The sequence below is a fragment of the Camponotus vicinus genome, unplaced genomic scaffold (genome assembly GCF_025532165.1).
Source record: "Camponotus vicinus isolate PSW18456_S1 unplaced genomic scaffold, iyCamVici1.0 SCAF_10, whole genome shotgun sequence".
NCBI lineage: Eukaryota > Metazoa > Arthropoda > Insecta > Hymenoptera > Formicidae > Camponotus > Camponotus vicinus.
Window position 1 is genome coordinate 16,680,573 of NW_028141946.1, and position 25,221 is coordinate 16,705,793.

General features: G+C 34.7%; 3 protein-coding genes across 7 annotated transcripts; 1 reads left to right on the forward strand and 2 right to left on the reverse strand.

Annotated features, from left to right (window-relative positions):
• Nucleotides 1–22: 22 nt before the first annotated feature.
• Gtpbp1 (GTP-binding protein 1) lies at nt 23–4,214 on the reverse strand. Of its 2 annotated transcripts, XM_083080248.1 has the most exons (12): nt 4,056–4,214; nt 3,565–3,620; nt 3,106–3,475; nt 2,896–3,007; nt 2,594–2,774; nt 2,331–2,509; nt 2,109–2,261; nt 1,726–1,975; nt 1,496–1,640; nt 1,101–1,419; nt 761–1,026; nt 23–629 (listed from the first exon to the last, which is right to left on the reverse strand). In XM_083080248.1, the coding sequence occupies exons 3-12, from the start codon at nt 3,199–3,201 to the stop codon at nt 447–449; spliced, it is 1,884 nt and encodes a 627-aa protein (XP_082936374.1). In that variant the 5' UTR covers nt 3,202–3,475; nt 3,565–3,620; nt 4,056–4,214; the 3' UTR covers nt 23–446. The 2 variants fall into 2 exon arrangements, with proteins under 2 accessions (XP_082936374.1, XP_082936373.1); XM_083080247.1 differs by lacking the exon at nt 3,565–3,620.
• A 9,652-nt stretch (nt 4,215–13,866) lies between these two features.
• On the forward strand, nt 13,867–22,409 carry Hph (HIF prolyl hydroxylase). 4 transcript variants are annotated; one of them, XR_014435434.1, is made up of 6 exons: nt 13,867–14,682; nt 14,944–15,647; nt 18,735–18,854; nt 19,646–19,856; nt 20,529–20,655; nt 20,783–21,291. XR_014435434.1 is itself a non-coding variant. In XM_083080252.1 (5 exons), the coding sequence occupies exons 1-5, from the start codon at nt 14,238–14,240 to the stop codon at nt 20,812–20,814; spliced, it is 1,512 nt and encodes a 503-aa protein (XP_082936378.1). In that variant the 5' UTR covers nt 13,867–14,237; the 3' UTR covers nt 20,815–21,290. The 4 variants fall into 4 exon arrangements, 3 of the variants coding, with proteins under 3 accessions (XP_082936378.1, XP_082936377.1, XP_082936379.1); XM_083080252.1 differs by lacking the exon at nt 20,529–20,655 and having other exon boundaries at nt 20,783–21,290; XM_083080251.1 differs by lacking the exon at nt 20,783–21,291 and having other exon boundaries at nt 20,529–20,776.
• Nucleotides 20,069–25,067, reverse strand: Dnapol-epsilon58 (DNA polymerase epsilon subunit 2). Its single transcript, XM_083080250.1, has 4 exons — nt 24,838–25,067; nt 23,981–24,518; nt 22,981–23,664; nt 20,069–22,901 (listed from the first exon to the last, which is right to left on the reverse strand). Exons 1-4 carry the CDS (start codon nt 24,903–24,905, stop codon nt 22,626–22,628), a joined length of 1,566 nt encoding a protein of 521 aa, XP_082936376.1. The 5' UTR covers nt 24,906–25,067; the 3' UTR covers nt 20,069–22,625.
• Nucleotides 25,068–25,221: the final 154 nt, after the last annotated feature.

The window sequence follows — 25,221 nt, forward strand, 5'->3', positions numbered from 1 at the left end:
AATTTTATCATTAAACTCTGAAGGCATTGAAAAAGAGATTGTATTTGCACTCACTTATACAAATGTATAGATCTGTGATCCATGTACATACTGCACATACTTTTATTATAGAAATGACGCAATATGTGTATTTCCTGATATTAATTTTACATACACATGTGCCTTTTAGAAAAATAATACGATCTATAAATAGCGATTTATATTTTATTATATTGCTAAAAGAATATTTTTGAAAATATATAGTTGAGACGCGTGAAATTGTTTGTATTCTAATAAATTTATTATATGAACTGTAAAATAATTTTCTAGAGTATATTTTCTTTTCTTTTCAGAGAAAAAAATTTTAAATAAAGTAACTTATGTCGTGGATCATCCTTTGAGAAACTTGTACATAGTAGAAAGAGCGCACTAATAATACATTGTTCTTTTTGTACATTGAATAGCTCTTACACTTTTGCAGGAGGGTTTTGCTCTGTTAAAGGTTGAATACTGTTGATAGCATTATGAGATCTTCCTCCTCTTCGACCTCTACTTTTCTTATTTTGATTCAAACCAGATTTTTGCGGTACATTTTCTTGTTTGGCCGTTTGTTCTTCAATAATAGAGTCAGCTTCGGTTATTTCCAGCGCCTAAGATGCAAAATTACATCTATTTATACTTTTGCTTCTTTCGTTAAAATCAATTATTTATAGAAAAACAGTAAATGAAATATGATGAGAGAAATGACTATTTTAATTTTACCATATTGGGTAAATTATACCTGTATATTTGTATTTTGTCGAGTTTGCGATTTGTTCGGTTTGTTAATTCTTGATGTTTGCGTAGTATTATTCGAATGCGGTATAAGTTTCACTACATTTCCTACTGCTTTAGTACGACCTTCTCTAAATACCATTCTCTGTCCAGGCTTTATATATTCCGGATGTTTGATAAATCTAAAATGTACCAAGGCTTTATCGCCCGTTCTCAAACAATCCTGAGACATGGACAATATAGAAGCAGTTTGTCTTATGCTGCCACAATGTACTGTAACAATTTTTTCAGTGTACATTAACATGTACGACGAGAAAATGCATAATAATCACTAAAGAAATAATTACCCATTGCCTGATAGCGTGAACTGATTGTTGTAGGATGATGTAACACCAAAATTTCGCCTTCAAATTCCCAACAGGCCTGTGGATTGAGCGCGGGTGCGACCATTACCATGCCCTTACGAATGTGCGATCGTTTGATCTTTTTCAGGGCGAAACTAGCCGTTTGTCCGCCTCTGACTTCGCGGACCGGCATCCTCTTTCGATGGATACTTTTGACGGCTATAGGTATGAATCGACCCAACGGATCAGGTCCTAGTAACAAGGTATCGTTTAATCTTATAATACCTTTCAAAGTTGTACCAGACACTACAGTACCGACTCCCTGAAATTTGTCATTATAAGATCTATAATTCACACGTAATAAAAAAAATATCATTTGTGTGTAATGTAATACATACTGGTACAGAGTATGTGTCGTCGATTTGAAACTCGGCAGGTTCATCATCGTGACTAGTAATCCTTGCAGTCAGCAAGTTGAGAAACATCTTGAGAAGACTTAAATTTTCGCCGGACACGTTGGATACTTGGAAAATTGGACATAATCTGCGAGTATTATAATATTGCTGTAGTCTTATATCATTTTTCTTTACATAGAGCTTAATATGTATATTAGACACGATAAATTTACCGTTCTGAGACAAAATTCGTAGCGCTAACTACTACATCGTCAGGTGTCTTAACTGTAACCGGAACTTTCCTACAACCAGGGGACTTTAGAATCCTTATCAGTAGCTTTAAATTTTCCTGCAGGACATTCGGTGGGCACATGTCGATTTTCGTCACGACGACGAATACCGGTACAGACAACGCTAAGGCAAGGCCCAAGTGCTCCTTAGTCATTCCTACAATACCAGCGTTCGCTCCAATCATTAACATACCTGAAATAATATTTGCATTAAGATTATATAATGTATTCATCGAGCTCTTTTAATGGCAAACAATGCCATGGCCGATGAGAAAGATATGTTTATTATACTTTGCAATTGTAGTAACAATATAATGTGTTTTTACCAAAGTCTGGAGCGTGTCCCGTCATTCCGAAAACAGTTGTCTTCAAATATCTTTCATGGCCAGCAAGATCGATAAATGTTATTACTTTAGAAGATTTCTCACATATTTTCACCCAATCCAACGATCCATGCTCAGGTTTATTAACTACATTACCTACAAATATATAATGGTACAATAGTAAGAGGTGAAAAATAAAGCATGCAATAAAAAACTAATACTCACCAACGCTATCGAATCCGAGTATGTCATTTCCAACTGAGCTGGTCCGGCCTGTTTCAGCCTCGTGCTTATGACGAAATAATTTTTGACGTGCCAGACCTCGTCCATTGTCAAGTTCACCATGAGTCAACACTCCCAATAAAGTTGATTTACCGGCATCCACGTTACCAACAACAGCAACTCTGTAAACAGTTGAATAATTTGCCTTACAATAAAAATTACAAAATTACCGACGATGATTCAGAGGATAATTATTAAATAAAAACCTAATCTCTAGGAAATCTTGTCGATCCAGACGTCTTCTCACTAGATATTGTCCCGTAAGTCCGTGATCTGCTTTAATCTGGCGTAAAAGTACACAGTCTGCTTCCAATGTTGCAGCAAGAGATTGTAAAGTGGCAACTGATGCTTCATACTCGTCCTCCTTTAATCCACTTTCAGTTCCATCTAAATGCATTACATAATCGTTAAGAATCAATCGATTCAAAGATTTCTAATTAATATAAGAATTAATTCGTCACGAGATATTGCATCTTTTTTACTTTTGAACATTTTGAAAAATCGATACCTTCAGCAATACCAATTTCAAAAATTGTCTCGCTGCCTCCATCCTGAATCCTTTCTTTCAATCTTCTTAACAGTAGCTCGTATTGGTCCTCGGATGGACTGACCAAGACATTCTGAAAAAGAAAATTTATAATATATGTATATATATTATATAAAGTACAATCAAAATATATCAAAGGATACATAAATTTTGCATGGAACCTCAATGTACCTTTCCTCTGATACTAGAGTAGTCTACAATCGATTCATGCTCCTTCTCTGGTAGACGAGCAATGTTTTGCGATATGATTGGTCCAGTACCCGACATAATATTCAGTAATGATACGAATGTAAATACAATGCATAAACACAATCTACTTATTTCTCACAGTAATTGATTTGACTATCATTCATCTATCAGTTTATTTCTCTTGTGCACAAATGTTCATTACGGACATCTTCCAATATTTAAATCCAAATCTTCTTCTACAGATTATTAGTATTTGTGCATACATTACTGTAGTACTGAGAATTTTGCACCCTTGGGCAGCGTTTAGTATAAATTTCAAATGCTCCTATCCTATCGATCCCATCTTTACAATCTGTAACAATGTGGCATGTGGATAATATTTGCTCTTGAACCACAAGTAGTATTGCTTACATTAATTTACATGCATGATTCAACTATTACCTCATTTAGTATAACACTTGTTGAAATTACATCATCTTCGTGAACACTAAATTTCTCTTAGAAATTACGATAGAAAGTGAGAAAAATAACTTGTTATCTGTCTCAAAGCATAAAAATAGACATACATGTACGTAAACGCATACATATTCCTATCCACTTTGCATTTCATATATGTAGCATAAACATGAACCGCGATTTTGCCAAGTGTGAGAGAGAGAGAGAGAGAGAGAAAAAGAGAGAGAAAGAGACAGAGATTGTGTAATTCTGGTCGAGTGTCAACGCATATTGTCGTCTCTCGAGCAAGTACACGTTATAGGATCTAAAATAAAATGTGACCCAAATTTAAAAAATATAAATATCTGGCAGATTTCTCACGCTCGACAGAAGCACAAATTTTTTTTCTCCATAACGAGAAGTTTCAGATAACATGTGTGGTGAACGTTTACGTACTGTCACTTCAATATCGTTTGTATCCGAGAGATTGGATTTACCTGTTGAAAGGAGAGACGTCGAAGAGATCCGTCGTTCTTACCCTGTCACGATTTCACATGAAACTGACAAGTTGACAGCAGTGCGCTTGCGAAAATACTGTCAATCTAAAGTGACGTCTGTGTGTGTGTGTGTGTGTGTGTGTGTGTGTGTGGGGTGTGTGTGTGTGTGTGTGTGTGTGTGTATGTGTGTACGAGATGTGAACATTTACCAACACACACATACACGTACACTACGTAATACGGGTATCGTGCTTTACGTAAGACGAACCAATCGCAGTGAAAGGCACACGATGATCCAATCATATCGGATCGCTTAATTCGCCGCGGAATTTCCGCGTTCTTTTTTGTCTCTCTCCTGTTTTTTCTCCATCTTTTCGAAATGAAATCATGTGTATACGGTTGACGAAAAATTTGTGTAAATCACGATATTTTTCTCAATATTTTTCATTCAATATTCTTTTATATTTATTCAATATACGAAGTAATTGCAAGTCTCTTTCTTCGCTTTTTGACAGATGATTTCGATCCTTCGGAGCGAGTTTTTAAATCGAAGTTTGGCCAAAAATTTATCTCTTATTAGGCCGATATTACGTTTGTCGTACGACAAATTTTTTAAGCACATTGATTGGCTGCGGGATATTAATTTTTTGAGTTTTTAGAAACTTTTTATTCTGCAGCCAATCAATATGTTTAAAAAAATTAATTAAGGGGATCCTAAAGTCGTCTGTTTTATCGACAAAAACGCCGTAATTTTCGGAAGTGTGCCATTTTTTATTGCCTATAGAATTAAAAATCCTTCTCCAGAATTTAAATATGCACGCAAACGGACACGTGAAAACTCTATATAGTATAAGATTTTATATTGAGAAAGAAAATAAGTATAAAATTACATTTTTATTTATCGATTTCTTAAATCAACATGGTGTCAGAACCATCAACTTGTACAAATATTAGCTTCTTATAAAAGTTTTATAGCTTTTATGCATAAAACAGTAGCTTTCACGATTGTGTACTGCACCATAGACCATTGTCGAACTATAAAAACTGAATTTAATTGCCTAATTAATAAAATGGCATTCTTCGGAATATTTCAATCCGTATGTACCTAAAATATCGGTAAAGTAGAGTAGAAAAAGCAGTGCATCTTCTTTATAAATTACGTGATAGAGAGAGATACGGGATGAGGATTAGATGAGGGCGCTGTAATCGTGTAAAGGTGAGGGCTCCTGCACACAGGACGCGGCAACGCTTGCCGCGCGGCGGAAGTCGACGCGATAGCCAATCAGCAAATACATAAGGACTCCTGCACCACGGTCTTACATACAGGTCTGGAAACTCAGGCCTTTTTTAGTGGTGAGGGAGGTCTCACTTAGTGTGTCCGTTTTTCGACTAGAAGTCGCAATACGAGCGAGAGAGACAGAGATAGACGGCAGTAGTCGTTCTCTCTCTAACATACGTCTAAAATGCGACTTCTAGATCGCAGCGAACCTAGCAGGCAAGCCGTGAACTCCCGAAAAACGGACACACTAAGTGAGACCTCCCCCACCACCGGAGTTTCCAGCCTGTATGTAAGACCATGTCCTGCACACAGGACGCGGCAACACTTGCCGCGCGGCGGAAATCGACGCGATAGCCAATCAGCAGACACATAACATCCACCGCGCGTCAAAGTTGAACTCAATCTTAAGCACAGATATCTATACTATAACTAGATCGCTAACTCCCATTGATTTTGTACATAAAATGTGTCCCCGAAAACCATGTAATATGGCGGTCGCTCATGCGTAATATTGGTGGAAAACTAATATGGTGGACACTTGTAGCCAGCTAATATTTAAGTTTTCATCTTAAAACTTGTACTTTTTCCATTATAAACTTTTAATTTTGTAATAAAATAAATATAAATATATACAGGGTGAGCCATTTTAATTAACGCACGCAATTATTTCGGAAACAAAGCATTTTAGAGAAAAATGTTTCAGACAAAAGTTTTATGGTTTCGAGGGGGCCATAAGATGGTATCATTGGTTTGACCTTGAAGAGTTATTTGAAGGTCACATGAAGGTCACCTTCAATTTCTTAAATGGAACCTACTATTTGTCATTGCATATTCTTGTAGCTTATCTCGAGAGCTTTCCAAAACACTATAATTAAGTACCTTTTCGTTAAGTACTTTTTGAGTTATGAGGCTTGAAGTAATTTCTTAATTTTACATAAACCGTAAAATATCTTGTAAAATATTCATTTTTCGATTATCTTATCTTAATACTTTTATGTACAAAATAATGAGAGGAATCAATTGGTGTAAAGAAAACACATAGTTGTTTTTAAGAAAAAATATGGAATTGTTAATTGCAAATTATATATTTTTTCTTCAAAACAACTATGTGTTTTCTTTACACCAGTTGATTCCTCTCATTATTTTGTACGTAAAAGTATTAAGGTAAGATAATCGAAAAATAAATATTTTACAAGATATTTTACGGTTTATGTAAAATTAAGAAATTATTTCAAGCCTCATAACTCAAAAAGTACTTAACGAAAAGGTACTTAATTATAGTGTTTTGGAAAGCTCTCGAGATAAGCTACAAGAATATGCAATGACAAATAGTAGGTTCCATTTAAGAAATTGAAGGTGACCTTCATGTGACCTTCAAATAACTCTTCAAGGTCAAACCAATGATACCATCTTATGGCCCCCTCGAAACCATAAAACTTTTGTCTGAAATATTTTTCTCTAAAATGCTTTGTTTCCGAAATAATTGCGTGCGTTAATTAAAATGGCTCACCCTGTATATAAATGTTATATACATATATTTTTAATCTTTATATATTTTTAATCTTTTATATATATTTTTAATCTTAATTTTAATTATATCATATACCTTTTAAATATATTTTGATATATTTTATTAGGTGCGCAACTAAGTTCTCGCTGTTTTTTTTATGAAAATGCAACTTTATTGTGAAAAAATGGTTACAAATGAATCATTCAAAGTATTGCCCATCGCTAGCTACAACTTTTTCCCATCTTTCTGGCAGAGCTCGAATATCGTTACGGTAAAAGTGTTCATCTTTTGAGGCTATCCACGAATCAAGCCATTTTTTGATGTCTTCATATGAGCGGAACTGCTGATCAGCCAGACCATGTGCCATCGAACGGAACAAGTAATAATCGGACGGCGCAATATCTGGGGAATATGGCGGGTGGGGTAGGACTTCCCATTTGAGCGTTTCCAGGTAGGTTTTAACGGGTTTGGCAACGTGAGGCCGAGCGTTGTCATGCTGTAGAATCACTTTTTCGTGCCTCTGCTCGTATTGTGGCCGTTTTTCGCGCAGTGCTCGGCTCAATCGCATCAATTGAAGTCGATACCGTTCCCCAGTGATGGTTTCGTTCGGTTTCAACAGCTCATAATAAATAACACCGACCTGGTCCACCAAATACACAGCATAACCTTCGCAGCGTGAATATTCGGCCGAGCCGACGACGTAGAAGCATGACCGGGCAGTCCCTATGACTTTCTTTTCTTTGGGTTGCTGTAATGAATCCATTTTTCATCACTCGTCACGATGCGATGAAGAAAACCCTTCCTTTTTTGCCGCTGGAGCAGTTGTTCACAGGCGAAAAAACGACGCTCAACGTCCCTTGGCTTCAAATCATAAGGAACTCAAGTTTCTTGCTTTTGAATCATTCCCAACGCATGCAATCGCTTGGAAATGGCTTGGCGGGTAACTCCTAATGCTAATGAAAGCTCTTGTTGCGTTTGGCATGGATCCTCATCGAGCAATGCCTCCAATTCAGCGTCTTCGAAGATTTTTGGCCTTCCTTCACGCGGACGGTCGTCAACATCGAAATCACCGTCTTTGAAGCGACGGAACCAATCACGGCACGTTGTTTCACTTAGAGCAGCATCTCCGTAAACTTTGTGGAGCTCTCGATGCGCTTCAGCCGCCGTTTTCTTCGAATGAAAGAAGAAAATCAACACTTCCCGCAAATGACGATTATTTAGCACAAAATCAGACATTTTCACACAACCAAAAGTATATGACGCCAAAACAAAATCACTACTGTGTCAAAACGGTTTGTTTACCATATGTCTAAGCTTGGTTCATGACGTTTTGGATATGTCGAAATCGACCAACACTTATTGGTGGCGCAATCTATTGACAAACAGCGGGAACTTAGTTGCGCACCTAATATCTTTAAAGGCTGTAATAAATTTTAATTAAAAATGAAGAACATTATATATTATTTAAAAATAACTTATATTCAACTGTAAGTTTATACACAAATTACACTTATGTACATTGTACATAACATCAACCAATCACAAACGTGACTGCTGTCCACCAACGTTACGCACGCGTGAGAATTTAGTACATAAATTTCGTGGACATGTATTTGACGCAAGTTAGCGGTCTAGTATATATACTGTTATCAAAAAATAAGGTGAAATTTTTAATTTAAAATACGCGGGCTCTTCGATTCTGACAAATCTTTTTTTTTAAGTTGGTAGTACTGTCACTGACATCTGTGTGTCAAATTTCATGCCGATATCTGCATTTGTCAATAGTTGCGCACGTGTTTTGTGAACAACAAAAAGTTAATTTAGCGATTTTTACAATGTCTGATTTTGTTGAGCAAAGAAGTTGCATTAAATTTTGTTTGCGGAATGAAATTTCTGCTGCAGAAACGTTGAGAATGTTGCAGAAGGCCTTCGGTGACCAGGCTATGTCACAAAAAAATGTTTACAAGTGGTACAAACAATTCAAAGAAGGCAGAGAAAGTGCTGAAGACAAAAATCGCCCTGGACGACCATCAACGTCAACCGATGAACAACACGTCCAGGAAATCAAAGATTTGGTGCTCAAGAATCGTCGATTAGAGACCTCGCTGATACTGTTAACATTTCATTTGGATCAGTCCAGACCATTTTGAAAGATGTTTTGTGCCTGAGAAGAGTGAAATCTCGTTTGGTGCCAAAAACACTCAATTTTTTGGAAAAACAGCGTCGCGTTGAAGTCTGTGAAACAATGCTTTCTGACTATCAGGATAAAATGAAATGCATAACTGGAGATGAGACTTGGATCTATGCATACGATCCGGAAACAACCGACCAATCAAGCGAATACCGTGCAAAAGGTGAGTCAAGACCGAAAAGATCGCGCCAAAGTCGTTCAAAAATCAAGGTCATGTTAACAGTTTTCTTCGATTATCGTGGTGTGATGCATTATGAATTCCTTCCGCCGGGCCAAACTGTTAACAAGAAATATTATTTGAGCGTTATGCAACGTTTACATGAAGCTATTCGCAAAAAGAGACCAGAATTATGGGCAGACAATTCTTGGTTTTTGCACCACGATAATGCACCATCTCACACTGCATTGGTTCTTCGAGACCATTTCAAAAATTCAACTCATATCGTTCCACAACCACCGTATTCGCCTGATTTAGCACCGTGTGACTTCTGGCTATTCCCTAAGTTCAAAAGACCTCTCCGGGGACAACGTTTCGACACGATTGAGGGGATAAGAACCGAATCGCTGCGCGCTTTGAAGGCCATTCCGAAAATCGACTTCAACAATTGTTTCGAGGATTGGAAAAAACGTTGGCATAAGTGTATTGTATCGGGAGGGGAGTACTTTGAAGGCGATGAAATAGATTTAGAAGAATAAATAAAGATTTTAAAAGTTATAAACAATTTCACCTTATTTTTTGATCACAAAGTAGTATAGATGTCTGTGATCTTAAGGCCTGTGTCCACGATACTAGAAATCGGTCCGAGTTCTCGATCTGAAATCTCGAATAGAATTAGTTGTACTTTGATGACTGTAGATAGCGTTATAGTCGAGTATGCGAGGTTAGAGTTACTATAATTTATATCAACATTAAAATATTGGAAAGAAAAACAATATAAAAATATTGTGAAATTCTAATTGTTATAAATTGTAATAAAAACAATATCTTGTAATGTATATAATAGATTTAGCCTAGTAACTAGTATGGATATATGGGACAGGATGCATTTTTCTGTTCGATATTTCTATTCGAGATATTCATTCGAGTTGCCTGTGTACACGATTCGAGTTTTAGTAACTTTTTCTCCGATCAAGAACTCGGATCGATTTCTAGCATCGTGGACACAGGCCTTTACGCCTTTACTCAAATAATCAGTAATCAATTTAGAAAATTTTTTTATTATTTGGATAATTAAAGTAGAAAATTATTTAATTACTTGGGTAATCGGTAATCAAAGTAAAAAATTATTTGATTATTTAAATAATCAGTAATCAAAATAAAAAATTATTTGATTATTTGGATAATCAGTAATTAAAGTAAAAATTTCAGTAATCAAACTTAAAAATTTTTCAATTATTCAGTAATTAGGGTCAGATGTTCTTTGATTATTTAGTTTTTAGTTAATCAAAGAACATCTGACCCTAATTTGATTATTTATATAGTTAATCAATGAACGTCTGATCCTATACAGGGTGATTCTGAACAAACGTTTGTCTTTAAAATATCAAATTCTTGAATGAATTCTAAGGCCGGTATTCATAGTCCGTTCTTATATTTAAGATCGTCTTAAGAACCCATTCAACCAATCAAATAGCTGCAATGCGGTCATTGATTGGTTGAATGGGTTCTTAAGACGATCTTAAATATAAGAACGGACTATGAATACCGGCCTAAGACGATTTTTCCTCTTGCAAAATTTTTCCCGGAGCTTAGTTTTTATACTATAAAGGAAAATAGTTAACTACTTACGGAACGAGTACAAGAGGTAGGCAGGGACGGCGCGATATAGGCGATTACGTGGGGCACTCGCCGCGATCAGCTGATTGCTATACGCGATGACTGTAACAATCAGTGTGTGTGTGAGAATGTGTACGCACGTAATCGCCTATATTGCGCCGTCCCTGCCTACCTCTTGTACTCGTTCCGTAAGTAGTCAACTATTTTCCTTTATAGTTTAAAAACTAAGTTCCGGGCAAAATTTTGCAAGAGGAAAAATCGTCTTAGAATTCATTCAAGAATTTGATATTCTAAAGACAAACGTTTGTTCAGAATCATCCTGTATAATTACTGAATAATTAAAAAATTTTTAAGTTTGATTACTGAAATTTTCACTTTAATTACTGATTATCCAAATAATCAAGTAATTTTTGACTTTGATTACTGATTATCCAAGTAATCAAATAATTTTTTAAATTGATTACTAATTATTCGAGCAATCAAGTAATATTAATTTTTTAACAATTTTTTGTCCATCTGGTGAGTGGGTGCGAGCGGGGGCCAAATATCTCACCTCTCATTCGTCTCATAATCGATTAGCCTGGACACAGATTAAGCCTGGATTCGCACCAGGGGCAAAGTCTGTTGGTAAAATCAAAGGAATTTAGCCTGGACTCGCATCAGGGGCAAAGTCTTTTGGTAATGTCAACGAAATTTAGCACGGACTCGAACCAGGGGCAAAGTGTGTCAGTAAGGGGCAAAGTCTGTGGCACAGAAATGGCGGTCCAGTCTTTATCCAGGCCTTTGGCTATTAGGGCCACTTCAACCAACTCCGATTAACTCAATCGTTGATTAAAGGGTTGTCAACATGACAAAATAATTCAGTGTGATCAATTGTATTTCTAACAATATACAGAGAGAAGCCAATATAATTGTAGAAATACAGTATATCGTTAGAAATACAATTGGTCACACTGAATTATTTTGTCATGTTGACAATCCTTTAATCAACGATTGAGTTAATCGGAGTTTGGTTGAAGCGACCCTTATGCCCAGTTCCACAATCCAGTTAACCTGAGTTTAAGTGGCGAATGGACCAATCAGGACCCAGTTTAACGTATTAAACTCGGGTTAACTCGAGTTGTGGAACTGGGCCTTAATCTGTGTCTCTACCGTCTCTCCAGCCGACCTTTAAATCCTCAATTTCAAGACACCATTAAAATATCTCATACAGCACAGACCATTGTTACATTGCAGCAATATTGCAGCAACATCGCAATATTGCCGTAATATTGCTGTAATATAACAACAATGGTCTCTGCTTTATGGGATTATTTTATTCTTTGAACTTCTATCGAATATTCGAAATTTAGGCAATCGCGCCTAACTTCACATGGAGAAAGAAATCCATCGCGTGGCGGGTCTATATATTTAAGATCCATGACACAAGGTACAGCAACGCTAGGGAATAAAGCGACGACCAATCCAGGGCAGCGATCATGTAACTTTTCTCCTAGGGCGGAAAGGCGAAAAGTGAAAAGTTTCACGTGAACTCATGATCATGTAACTCGACAAAACGTGGAAATGTGAAACTTTTCACGTGAACTTTTTCGCCATCAAATTTGTTGGCGGAAAAGTAAAAATCTAGTAACTTTGTAATATATATCTATTGTGTTAGGGCTCCTGCACACAGGCCGCGGCAATTCTTGCCGCGCGGCGGAAGCCGACGTGGTAAGTCAATACAAAAGTTGGATTAAGTTTAACTTTGACGCGCGGTGGATGTTATGTATTTGCTGATTGGCTATCGCGTCGACTTCCGCCGCGCGGCAAGCACTGCCGCGTCCTGTGTGCAGGAGCCCTTACTACTGTGAGATACAAGAAACGGTTATATTTCTAAAGATATGGTGTTTACAAATAAATCATCAATAAGGGTGCTGTCACATGGCAGTCGGAATTTCGGAAAACGGAATCTCGGAAAAGTACTAGAGTGGTGATCAACCAATCAGAATTATCTAGTAAAGTTTGAATGTCGGTTTTTCGATAGCCTCGCTCCCCATGGAATGATTTTTACGGAAAACGGAATGCTATTCTAACCTCAAATTGTTTTTCAATTTAGAAAATTTCTTTATTATTTTCTGTTATAACAAACAATATATACAAATGTAACTTTTTTATATATTTTTCTATTGTATTAATTATTTTTTTTGTCGGAAAACTATCAAAATAAATTTTTCTATTTTTACTAATTTCCGAAATGCTCCGAAATATTAGTCCATGGGGAGCCCAGCCACAAAAAAACCAGACCGACAAACACGCAACTTTTATTCTTGACAATATGATAACCATTTTATGTGATAAAATATTTTGATTAAATATTTATATGTATATTAATAAATACTTACCGAACAATTATTTATTAACAATAAAATTCTTCTTATAAAGATAAAAATTCAATCCCGGTTAATTTTCATTAAACGTTAAGTTAAAATTTCTCCAAATAATTCTGATTGGTTGATCCTAGTACTAGTATTCTAGTACTTTTCCGAGATTCCGTTTTCCGAAATTCCGACTGCCATGTGACAGCACCCTAAATCATTTTCGCGGTTTACAAATCTAGTAATATTAATAATTTTGTAATCTATAGGTTTTAGTCTCCGCCTTTGGTAATTTCACTTTTCACGGATTTAGCTATATAATCGCAAAGTGATTCGTGAAAAAGTTCACGTGAAATCATTGAGTGAAAAGTGAAATGTGAAAAATCCCGCTCAAAATTACATGATCGATGCCCAGCCGTCGCTTCCTCCAAGACACTACGGTCCGAATTCATAGTCGTTTCTCAAATCTTAAGACTAGAGAATTTCTTAAATCTATCCTAATGCGACCATTTCATTGGTTGAATAAGATAGCTCAACCAATGAAATGGTCGTATTAGGATAGATTTAAGAAATTCTCTAGTCTTAAGATTTGAGAAACGACTATGAATTCGGACCTACGGGAAGAGCGATTGGTCGCCGCTAAACTCCAAGTCACTAGGCACCAGGCTTGGACCTAGGCGCATCGCGTCTAGTTCTCGCCTGCTCCGCGACCCTCGTCGAATATAAATCCCGAATTTTGATTCCGGGAATCTTTATTCGTCGCGCTTTTGGCAAATGTTATTTTTAGATCCGAAAGACAGAAAGGCCGACTCTCGAGCTCGTATGTCGCACCGCGTACCCTGGGGTACGACGATGTTCCTCCTGACCGGAGGCGCCGGTCAAGCTTGCCGCGACACTGAACGGCGGCAGCGCGTACCGGATGAAAGGGAGAAACGGGATTCCGTCGAGAGGAGCTGATCGGAGCGGCTGGCGACGCGTGTTACTCTCCTCCTCGTCGTCGAAGAAATGTCGCGCGACGCGACGGCGTTGTCGGAGTGAAGTGAGTAGAACTCGAGAGCGTGAAGTTGGCCGATGTCGACGTCGACACCAACAACGTCCGTCTCCGTCAGTCACCCGCGAGCCACGCGCGGCGAAGGTGATGCTCGCGCGATAGTCGGCGGCGCGTCGTCGCGGGTGACCGTCTGCGCGGTCTGCGACCGAACTGACAAGCTGCTCAGGTGCTCGCGCTGCAAGGCCGTCTTCTACTGCACCAAGGAGCACCAGAGGCGCGACTGGAAGCGCCACAGGGAGTTCTGCGCGACTCATCCCGCGCGCGAGGACCCGACCGAGTCGGCCTGCCCCCCGTCCCCGAGGCCCAGGAACCCGCGCGACACCCCGTCCAGGCAGCACCAGCGTCCCGCTGTCGTCAGGTCGTCGACGCCGAACGCTCCGGTTCCTAACCTGAGCAAGTCCCCCGCCTCGGATGCGCCGAACGTTACCTTGGAGTCGGCGTCTCGGAACGCGAAGCCTGTCCTAGGTACACTTGTGTATTTTTTCTTTTTCTTTCGTCTTTCCTTCTTTCAGCCGGAATCCGCGCTATTGCGCAGTAATAAACAATAAATCCCAGTTGCCGATAAATTTGTGATATAAATAGCTCGGCAATGTTTTATTGTCGGTTACTCGAGGATCACACAGCTGTAGAGATATATAGATATACTGCCGATATAAAGTTTCTATTATCGCTCCTCGACTTGATAAAGTTGACAGAAAGTTTGTATATACGTTCGTTTGATCGTAGATTCCGTTACACAAGGGGAGAACGGATCGAGTCGTCAGCAAGAAAGGAAGGAGAATCAGAATCTTAAGAAGAAGTCAAATGGTGGAAGGACGAGAAAGGCGCGTAACAACAAAGCTGACGGTTGGACATCGCCTATAACGTACGAGGGAAGCTCGGAGGACACTATCCTGGGAGCACGAGCCGAGCTTCTGAACCCTGCTCTAGAGAGCTCGAGGTTTCTCGACGGCTTAAGCAACACGGACCTGGGCCTGCCAGCCCAGCATCATAACGGCATGAAGAACTTCCCCGAGGTGCGACTGGGCCAGGAGGAGGAGCTCTTGCCCCCTTTTCTACATAGGAATAGAAATAATCTCGAGGAGTTTATAGACAAAATTTGCCAATATGTGATAAGGGACATGGACAAGTACGGTGTGTGCGTGGTGGACAAGTTTCTAGGCAAGGAGAAGGGTCTTGCAGTGCTAAACGAGGTTTTATACATGTACAGTGCTGGATTGTTTAAGGACGGACAGCTAGTCTCCAATAAGGGTAGCGCAAATGACTTAAAGACGATACGCGGTGATCAGATAATATGGTTGGATGGCAAGGAACATCAGTGTCAGAATATTGGCATGCTGATCTCACGGGTCGATGCGATCATTATGAGAGCCAATAAAATGCACAATAACGGAAAGATAGGAAACTATACGATCAACGGGAGAACAAAAGTAAGTACATCGCGTTTTTGTTGTACCATAATTATATACAAGTAAGCCTAAAAGAAATTAATTATTTTTCTTGAAATAATTATTTATAAAATAATTTATCTTGGACAGCGCGTGCGCCCCCGATATATAAGACAGCTGCATATTTAATATCCACCTGATCTGAATTTTAATTAAACGAGACGAGGTAATATCTTTCTCTTTCATACATATGTAATCAATCGTGGCTCGCAAGAGGGAGAAATATTAACAGGATATATGCGATTTTCTTGGACGCGGGAACAATGTCGCGATGACACGCCGAGGTGAATGCGATAGACAAGGTCAAGATTTCCAAAAATGTAGTCATCATCTGCGAGAGAGAGAGAGAGAGAGAGAGAGGAGTGTCATGTCGAAAGAAGAAAGAGTGGGAACGAGAGCGCGAAGTGCAGTCAGTCACGTACGCCGCACGACTCCCACCTTCTTTCTCGACTCTCACATCGACGCGCGAATCACATTACACATTTTCATATTACGATGTTCATCTCCCGCCCGGCTGCCGAATTGCGTCGGTTCCCTCGACAAGATTTTGCCAACAAATATTTATTGATCTCCGATCAGATTCTCGCCTACATCCGCGATGTAAAAGTCGCAATACTTTTTTGTAATATTAATATTTAAATGCGACAATTTAGAGATTTAGCAAGAGACACGTGCATATAATAGCTAAAATGTTTTCCTATTAAAATAATTTATATTCTTATAAGAAAAATAAATAAAATAAGTAATTATAAAACAAATAAAATTATAAAATAAGTAATTTATAAATAACTATAAAATAAATAAATTATAAATAACTTGTAAAATAAATAATTTATAAAAATAGTAACAAAAAATAATAATTTATTAAAAATAAATAGTTTATATTTTTATGAGAAAAATTATGCAACGCTTAAAATAATGTATTTAAGCCACTTTGTTTAGGACTTTTCAATTTTTCCTTTTCTAGTTTTAAATAATTTAATTTTCTTTTTTTCTGAAAAGTGTCACTTTCTTATTCCAAAAAATATTATTATTGCTATAAATGAATCAACCATGAGAATACAATAATATATATATATATATATATTTTTTTTTTTTTTTTAATTTTCTTCAAAAATGTAGAGATTTGATACACAGGACGAAGGAAAAATAAAACTTGCCGCCAAAAGAGGAATTTAATAATAATTATATGAAATTTAAAATCTCTCGGTATATTTAATTTTCTCTTACACAGCAGTATATTCTTTCTATGTTTTTTCAACATTTGAACATAACATTCTGTGTATATATATATCAGTTTTTTATTTAATCAACAGATACAGGATATATTTCTCGTATTGTTGGCGATTGTATTGCAGTTCGTTAAACTCGTACCTGTTTAATAATTATTCGATGCTATATCATTGTCCTTTTGTATGATTTATCAGTGTCTATTTTTAGTTAGATATACGATTACTCTTTCATACATATACATAATGTTATACATATAGATATACATGAGACAAGGATATATGTTCCGCGCATTCAATTTATCAAACATTTTATTTTGCGCAATATTATGTGTTTACAATTGTGCTGTAATTTATACGCGCGTGTGTTAATATTTACAGTGATACATATAGTTGAGATGTATTAATCCGTTTATAAACGAATGCGTATTTTCGTATGAAAGATGAACGAAATCTTGTTCGAATAATGGCTAATGAATAAAAGAAACTGACGCTCGATTAGTATATTTTTACTAAGATTTTTTTACTAAGGATTTTTTTACTAAGTAAACTAAAATGTTATTGATCTAACATACGAGATTTCCAAGCAAGCTTCGAAGAAGTACATTTAAATATTTAATTATTTCATACGAGTATGATAAAATTTTAAAGTTCCAAGGACATCTCGATAAAGAGGTGTCTTCGTGAAAATCGACACATCTATCTAATCTTTACTTATAAGTGTAATTTCACATTTCTTGATGTATAAATTTATCGATTTAAAACGTACACGTTAAAATATTTATAAGGATAATAATTCATAGTTTTCTTTGAACGGCTATTTCCTTAGATTTAAACTTTATTAAAGAGTCTATAGTTAGAAAAACACGTGCTTAGAGAAAAATACTCCTATATTTTCTCTGAAAAAAACTAGGAATTGACGTAAGAATTATTACAATAGCAAGAATTCCAATATTTCCAATTATCATCGGATTATTAGCAATGAAAATATTTTATTATCAGAAAACATGATTCGCACGTAAAATACGTCTTTGATGCAATCAAGTGTTGCGTTATAAGATGTACATACACTAGTATATCATTTGATAATCGAAAGATTGAAAAAAAAAAACACAAAATATATATCTGTGCATTAATACAATCATTGTATCTGTGTGTTGCATTTTCACAAAAAAATGCAACAATAATATATATATACTAGATGTGTCACAAGTAATTTTCCCCCCTTTTTCCTCTTTCATTATGATTAGATTAATAATTTTCTAAAGTGCACATCATATACGAATAACTGGTTTTAATTATATCTTTACTTTTGTAAACAAGTATTTTGAAAAGTCTCTTTTTCCATGAATTTATCTGATGTAAAACAGCTCTTACTCATCCTTTCATATTTAAATATGACACATGTCAATGCGCACCGATCGTTCATTATTACGATTCTGCCTTGTGCATCTTTGTCCTCTTTTTTTTTTTATGAATAGTCTTGACACGATCACTCGAAACACATTTTCATTTGTCTAGTATTCATACAATTTTTTGAATTAAAACTGTTAAAATATTTGTTACTTTTTTTAAGTTTAAATATAAATATTAGGACATAAATGATTGTATGTGACAAAATAAATATATTTATATTTTACACATTTAGTGAAGAGAAAGATAATACATTTCCTTACTTTCATTTGATCGTAAAATATGTCGATATCTTTTTTTTATATTGTATAAAATCTAATATTTCAATAATCGAATATATTTAAAATTCACTTTAATTAATCACAATATAACTTACGAGATTACGATTCTCTCTTTTAATAAAATCTATTTTTCTTCTACGTTCTAGGCAATGGTGGCTTGTTATCCTGGTCACGGTTCGCGTTACGTGAAACATGTGGATAATCCTAACCGAGATGGGCGTTGCATCACGGCTATTTATTATCTTAACCGAGATTGGAACATCAAGGTACAATTCCATATATGCGTATTAATATGTCTTTAATTATACTTATTACATTACGTACGAGGAAAATATATTTAATCATATACGAGAAACTTCCTCAGTTTTACAAATATTGTAATATTTCAAATAACTGAGATTATATAGGGTAGATCATTTTAATCAATCCACGCCGATATCTCAAAAAGGAGGTTTTTCAAAAAAATGTTTCAGACAAAAGTTGTATGGTTTCAAAGGGGGCATAAGATAGTAGCAGTTATTTGACTTTGGACAATCGTTTGAAGATCACATGAAAGTCACCTTCAAATTCTTAAATGGAAACCTCAATTTTTTATTGCATATTCTTGTAGCTTACCTCGAGAGCTTTTCAAAACACTATAATAAAGTATTTTTTCATTGAGTATTTTTTGAGTTATGAGGCTTAAAATAATTTCTTAATTTTACATAAACCATAGAATATCTAGTAAAATATTCATTTTTCAATCATCTTACCTTAATACTTTTATGTACAAAATAATGAGAGGAATCAATTGTTGTAAAGAAAACACATAATTACATATTTCTTCTTTTAATTAACAATTATATATTTCTTCTTAAAAACAACTATTAAAATTACAAAATTGGTTCTTTTCTTTTAATACGTTACAATTCATTATTTTAATGCGCGAAACAGAAATCTTAATAAGATCTTGCAAATGTAACGTCGTTCTTGAAGCTAATGAATAATATAAGGATATAACAATTGTATGTAACAGTGGAATTTATAAATAATTGCTTATTTGTTTTATTTCACGCAGGAGAATGGCGGACTTTTGAGGATATTTCCCGAAGGATGGCGCGATCAAGTAGCAGATATCGAACCTCTTTTCGACAGGATATTATTTTTTTGGTCCGACAGGCGGAATCCGCACGAAGTGCAACCAGCATACAAAACGAGATATGCTATCACACTTTGGTATTTTGACGCCGAAGAAAGGAATCAGGCTTGCCGGAGATATCAAAGAGAAAGTGCGTAAATGATCGCATGGAGCATTTATTTCTTTACCCCTTTCTCCAATACTCAAACTAGTCATTTTTGCATACAATCTCAATGATGATTAGAATGAAATTATTCCTCGCTATACCAAGATATCTTATAAACAGAAACCTTAAGATCTTAAATCTTAAAGATCCTGCTTTACTTTAGAAATCTTAAGATTTTAAAATTTTACATATCTTGCTACATTTTTATTATGTTCATGTGTATTAAAATTATAAGCTAAGATTATTAATTATAGCTAAAATTATAATTTCGAGTAACAGCGTAGTAATTTTTCGCATTTCCATATCTTATGAACTATATATGACTCACAAGCGATTTCGCTCGAAATTAAAAAGAACGTTATTAAGTTTCAATATATTTGTTTTATCTTTGTAGTATGATTAATAAAATGTAAAAAATAACATTAAAGAATAATCTTTTTGCAAAAGAAAATTCAGTTTTAAGTTAATCAAAGGATATACAGAGTGGTCCTGAAATAATTGGTCAAAATCAGGGATTGGATTAGGCTCGTCATAAGGATGAAAAAAGTTCCAATAAACGTTAATTCTGAAGGATGCGTTTTTGGACTAACGTTTATGGGAACTTTTTTCATCCTTATGACAAGCCCAATCCAATCTGATTTTGACCAACTATTTCAGGACCACCCTGTATAAGTGAAAGAAACAAGTGTAGAAGAGACTTCGAGAGCATCCGATGTAATTAAATGGTTTGAGTGAACGAAGTTTGGAATGAATTTTTTTCCAGTTTATCTTTCAACTTTGTTTTGTAAATACATATTTATATATTCTATTATTATATATAAACATTTTATTCATGTGGCAAAATGCAAAAATTATAATATTAATTCTACTTATAAATATATGGTAACCTAGAGCACAAATTTATTTTTTAGGAGAACTGTATACGAAGAATAATAGTTCGTGAGACATAGAGTGCGAACTTATTACGCCATCTGATCGGACTAAAATTACTATTTAAAATTAATATTTTATATAAAATATATATTAATATATTATAATAATATTATAATGCACTCACACGCACAAAAACGGGCCACTAAATTTTAGCACAATTTTTTAATATCTTTCAATAGCAATAAATCAAATTTGAGTTACAAAAAATTTGTTTCCCATTTCTCAAAGTTTATCTTCAATGTCCACCATTTTGGAAAACATTTTTTGTAATTTAAATTTGGGTTTTTTGATTTTTAAAAGGAATGTTCAAGCTTTAATTTGAGCTTTGTTTCATCTCAATACAATGATTTTTGCTGATTTATCGCTATTGAAAGATGTAAAAAAATTGTGCTAAAATTTAGTAGCCCGTTTTTTTTGCGTGTAAGTATATATAATAATATTATAATATTGTATTATAATATTAATGTACCATAATTATATATTATTAATGTATTATAATTTTTGCAGGAGGAATTGAATAGCATATGAAAAAAATTATATCGGACAATGCGTGTTTACGAGGAAGTGCAATAAAAGTATAAAAGCGTACTTTCTTCTTTTTTTTTTCCTTTTTTTTTACAGATGGCACTGTAATATATATGTGATGAATTAATGTGTGTAGTTGTTGCAATTTACACTTATATATGTATAATCGTTTATTTCGACCTTAAAGATTCTACGTTCGCACTTTGCAATGAATATTCAAAATGTCTGCTTCCCATATTTTAAAAGAAAACTTATATACCTGTATCGGCCATTAATTTCCACTATGTAAAATATATCAACGATTCTATTAACGAAAGCGTATAGTATTTGGAATATTTTGAGCGAAAAATTTGTAAGATATATGTACAAAAAAATTTCTTCCAGGAATTCACTATTGCAAATATTATTATACATATATTTTACATCTTGATTGTATTTCAAGTAAATTTATGTCCCTGTAATGTTTGTATGCGCCATTTCTTAGCAATATTAATGCAATTGCTGGTTGCTAAAGAAATGATATTGCTCACTTACAAACAAATGTTAGTATTATCATGTTGTAATGTTACTGTTAACGACTTTTTACGCTTAATACATAATGATCATATTTGGTTTACCATGGCCAGTAATTGATTTATGCTTCCAGTGCGATAAATTGAAATAAATTGGGATTCAGTCTGTACCTGTATAATGTTATGTACATTGCAAAAATGGTAGAGAAACACTATGTTTAATATTATATGTAGCTATTTATATGAATTGATAGGAAAGAATAAGCAAGTGTGTACCATTTGTCCTATTCGGAAAGTCTGATGTAAGATCCTATTAGTCATCTTAATATAGGAAATATGAGAGAAGCATTTTAAGATAATTAGAAAGAAGTATTATATTCATTATATTAATATTCCATCTCTTAAAAAATCACCACAAAGTTACTTCTCAATATTTTCTGCTGTAATATTGTTGGATACAAAGGACTAATTGTAAGAAGAAATTATTTCTCTCCCTCATTTTTACCCCCTCCTCCCATTTTCAGCCCAGAAATCTTCGCGTGTGATTAAATTATCTTTATTCCTTGGATTTAATTTAATTTGTTTTGTATTTAGTATCAGTATCACGGAAGTTATGATTTAAGTGATCTATTTCCGACCCATTTTCAAAGTATTGTAAAAATAAGATTTTGTGTTATAAAAGTAAAATAAATATATAAAATTATAAAAGACTAGCACATCAACTAATCTAGCACTATAAATTATCAAATTATCAAAATTTTTCAATTATTTCAAACTTATCTTTTCAAGAAATATCAGTGTCATTTGGAAGCTGGCAATCTTGGATCTGATTGATGGCAGGCACGTAAGCTTGAAATGAGAAGTTGTTTTTCGAAAACATTCCTGGATTTACCACATAACAGTCTGAATAATCGGTCGTGTATGTTCCAAAATTGTCAGCGATCACTATGAGATCTGGTGTTGGAAACACTTGGAGGGCATGGTCGTACCTCCAATAGATTGGAACAACTTGGAGAGGTACAGGAGTCAAATGTGATTGGCTTATAATAGTTTTGGCGAACTAGAAAAAAATTTTATCATCATGTTAAATATATGGTACTTCTTTGACAATAGTTCGTGAAATCTGATCGCTCACTTACATGTTTAAAGAAATTTTCCTCTTTCGGAAAACGAAGTGCGTTTCTGCACATCTTTGTCAACATATCCTCTCTCAGTACCACAATCTCTTTTGTACAGTATTGTATTCTACACGGATTTGTAGTGAAAATAGCGTTCGGTACTAGCTTCGTGACTTCCTCGATAATGCACTTGGGCAAAGGAGGTTTTGGTAAAATCTTAGGCGAGCCTAGATCGTGCGGACCAGGTACGAAAACAAATTTAGAGGATTCTTTTACGTTCGGATACTGCGTTATTACATCGGCCAAATTTTTAAAACCCGTTATTAAGGCTTGTGCGCTGGTTACATTTGTGGGAAAGCTCAAGAAATGACCACATAACACGAAAGCTATAGGAGGATAATCCATGTAACCTTCCAGCACTGTTTTAAATTTTTGCAACACATTTGGCATGTCTAGCCATAGTTCTGCTATGAATATTATCATTCCATCCGGGTCGTTTTCTTCCTGAATTTGTAACTTTTCTGACATTTTCAAAGACAGATTATGTGATCCACCAAATGTATTAGTATCACCAAAATCTGACCGCATACTCTCTGATGATTCTATTGGTGGAAAGTTGACATTCTCCACATGTAATACATCATCCTTATAAACACCATTAACTATTACTATACAACCTTCCATAATGAAAGTATCCTGAAAATCGTAAGGCATAAGATAAGGAAAAAACTTGCTCCTGACTACTCTTACTGCCATATCGCAAAGATGTTTTTATTCTATTCGTATCATATTCATATCATATTGTTGAAAGAATTAGTCAAATGTTGTGAGAAGACAAGAAAATATTTTATACATGAATCTGGGAATTAATTTTTTCAAATTTTTTGAATGTTGTTAAGTTTTGATAACATTTCCATATTTTTACTAAAAAATTTTGTTTGACAAATTATTTTTAAAGCAAAGCCAAATATTATAATAACACTTATTGTAATAATATATATACAGATATTGTAAAGGATATTGTACTGCTTAAGTCAATTTTAACAGTTCCAGTTGTATCTTCCAAAAAATATTGATCCTCCATTAATTGTGTTATCAGGCCCATTATGCATACTTTTCCTGTTTTTAGTTCACTCAACAGATATTCAATAGGTATGATATTTGTTTTATCTGTCTGCTGTTTCTCAAACTTAGAAGACTGGAATTGCTTATGTCTCAAAGTTTTGTACCATACCATTTCAAAACGATGTTTAAAAATTAATGACTTGTATTGTGTTTCAAGATACAAGTTTTCATTGTCTATAATAAACTTTTTTTTGCAAATGTCATATTTTATTTTTGGTATATCATATCCACTTATAACGTTAAATACTGTTTCTGTATCTTTTAATTTATTTGGCTCTACACATTCCTCTATGGCAAGTTTTATATGTTCCGCACTAACATGTGGATCATTCAAGTTTTGAGCAAGGACCAGCTCTATAATGCGATTCAGCCAAGATTCACGTTCATCTTCTGGTATCTTTAACAGTTGTTTAGCAAGAGATATTCTGAGTTCCCTGAAGAAGACACATAAAGAAAAAATTATAAATACAATCAATATAAACAATTATAAAAATACATTCAATTATGCAGGAAAATAAATAATTTCAAAATATAATCAGTATAAGAAGTAAATAAAAATTATATAGATATATAAATACATTGATAAATATTTTGACTGAAACAAGACTGAATGAAAAAATATTTATCTTTGAATAAATTTAAAGTATATTTATCTTCATATGATTTTTATATTTATCTTCAAAATATCTATTTTTTAATTTTATTTAGAAGTTTTCTCCTAATCTTAACACTTAAAAAATACAAATTACTTGCCTAGACAGTACCAGACCGTATAAAGAAAAATTTGTTTGAATCATCTGTGCACATTTATTATCAGCCATCGTCGTTAAATAAAAATACAAATTACTAAACTAATTATGAATAAAAAAAGCACGAACTATTAAGTAAAAATTAATTATATTTGATCGTTGGAAAAGAAGTCATTTTACATTATTTTCTCATCCCACATTCCTCGCAAGGATTAACAAAGGTTAAGGAAACTGTTTACCGTCATTTTTCCCGCCTTTTGAACTTCCACAAGTTTGTTCTAAAATCTACTCGTCGAAGTAGGTAATGTTTGTCGACCAATCAGGATGAAGGAAACAAAAATCTTGATTGGTCGATCAAACGTTAGGATGCAGTCCCAAGTAGAAGAAA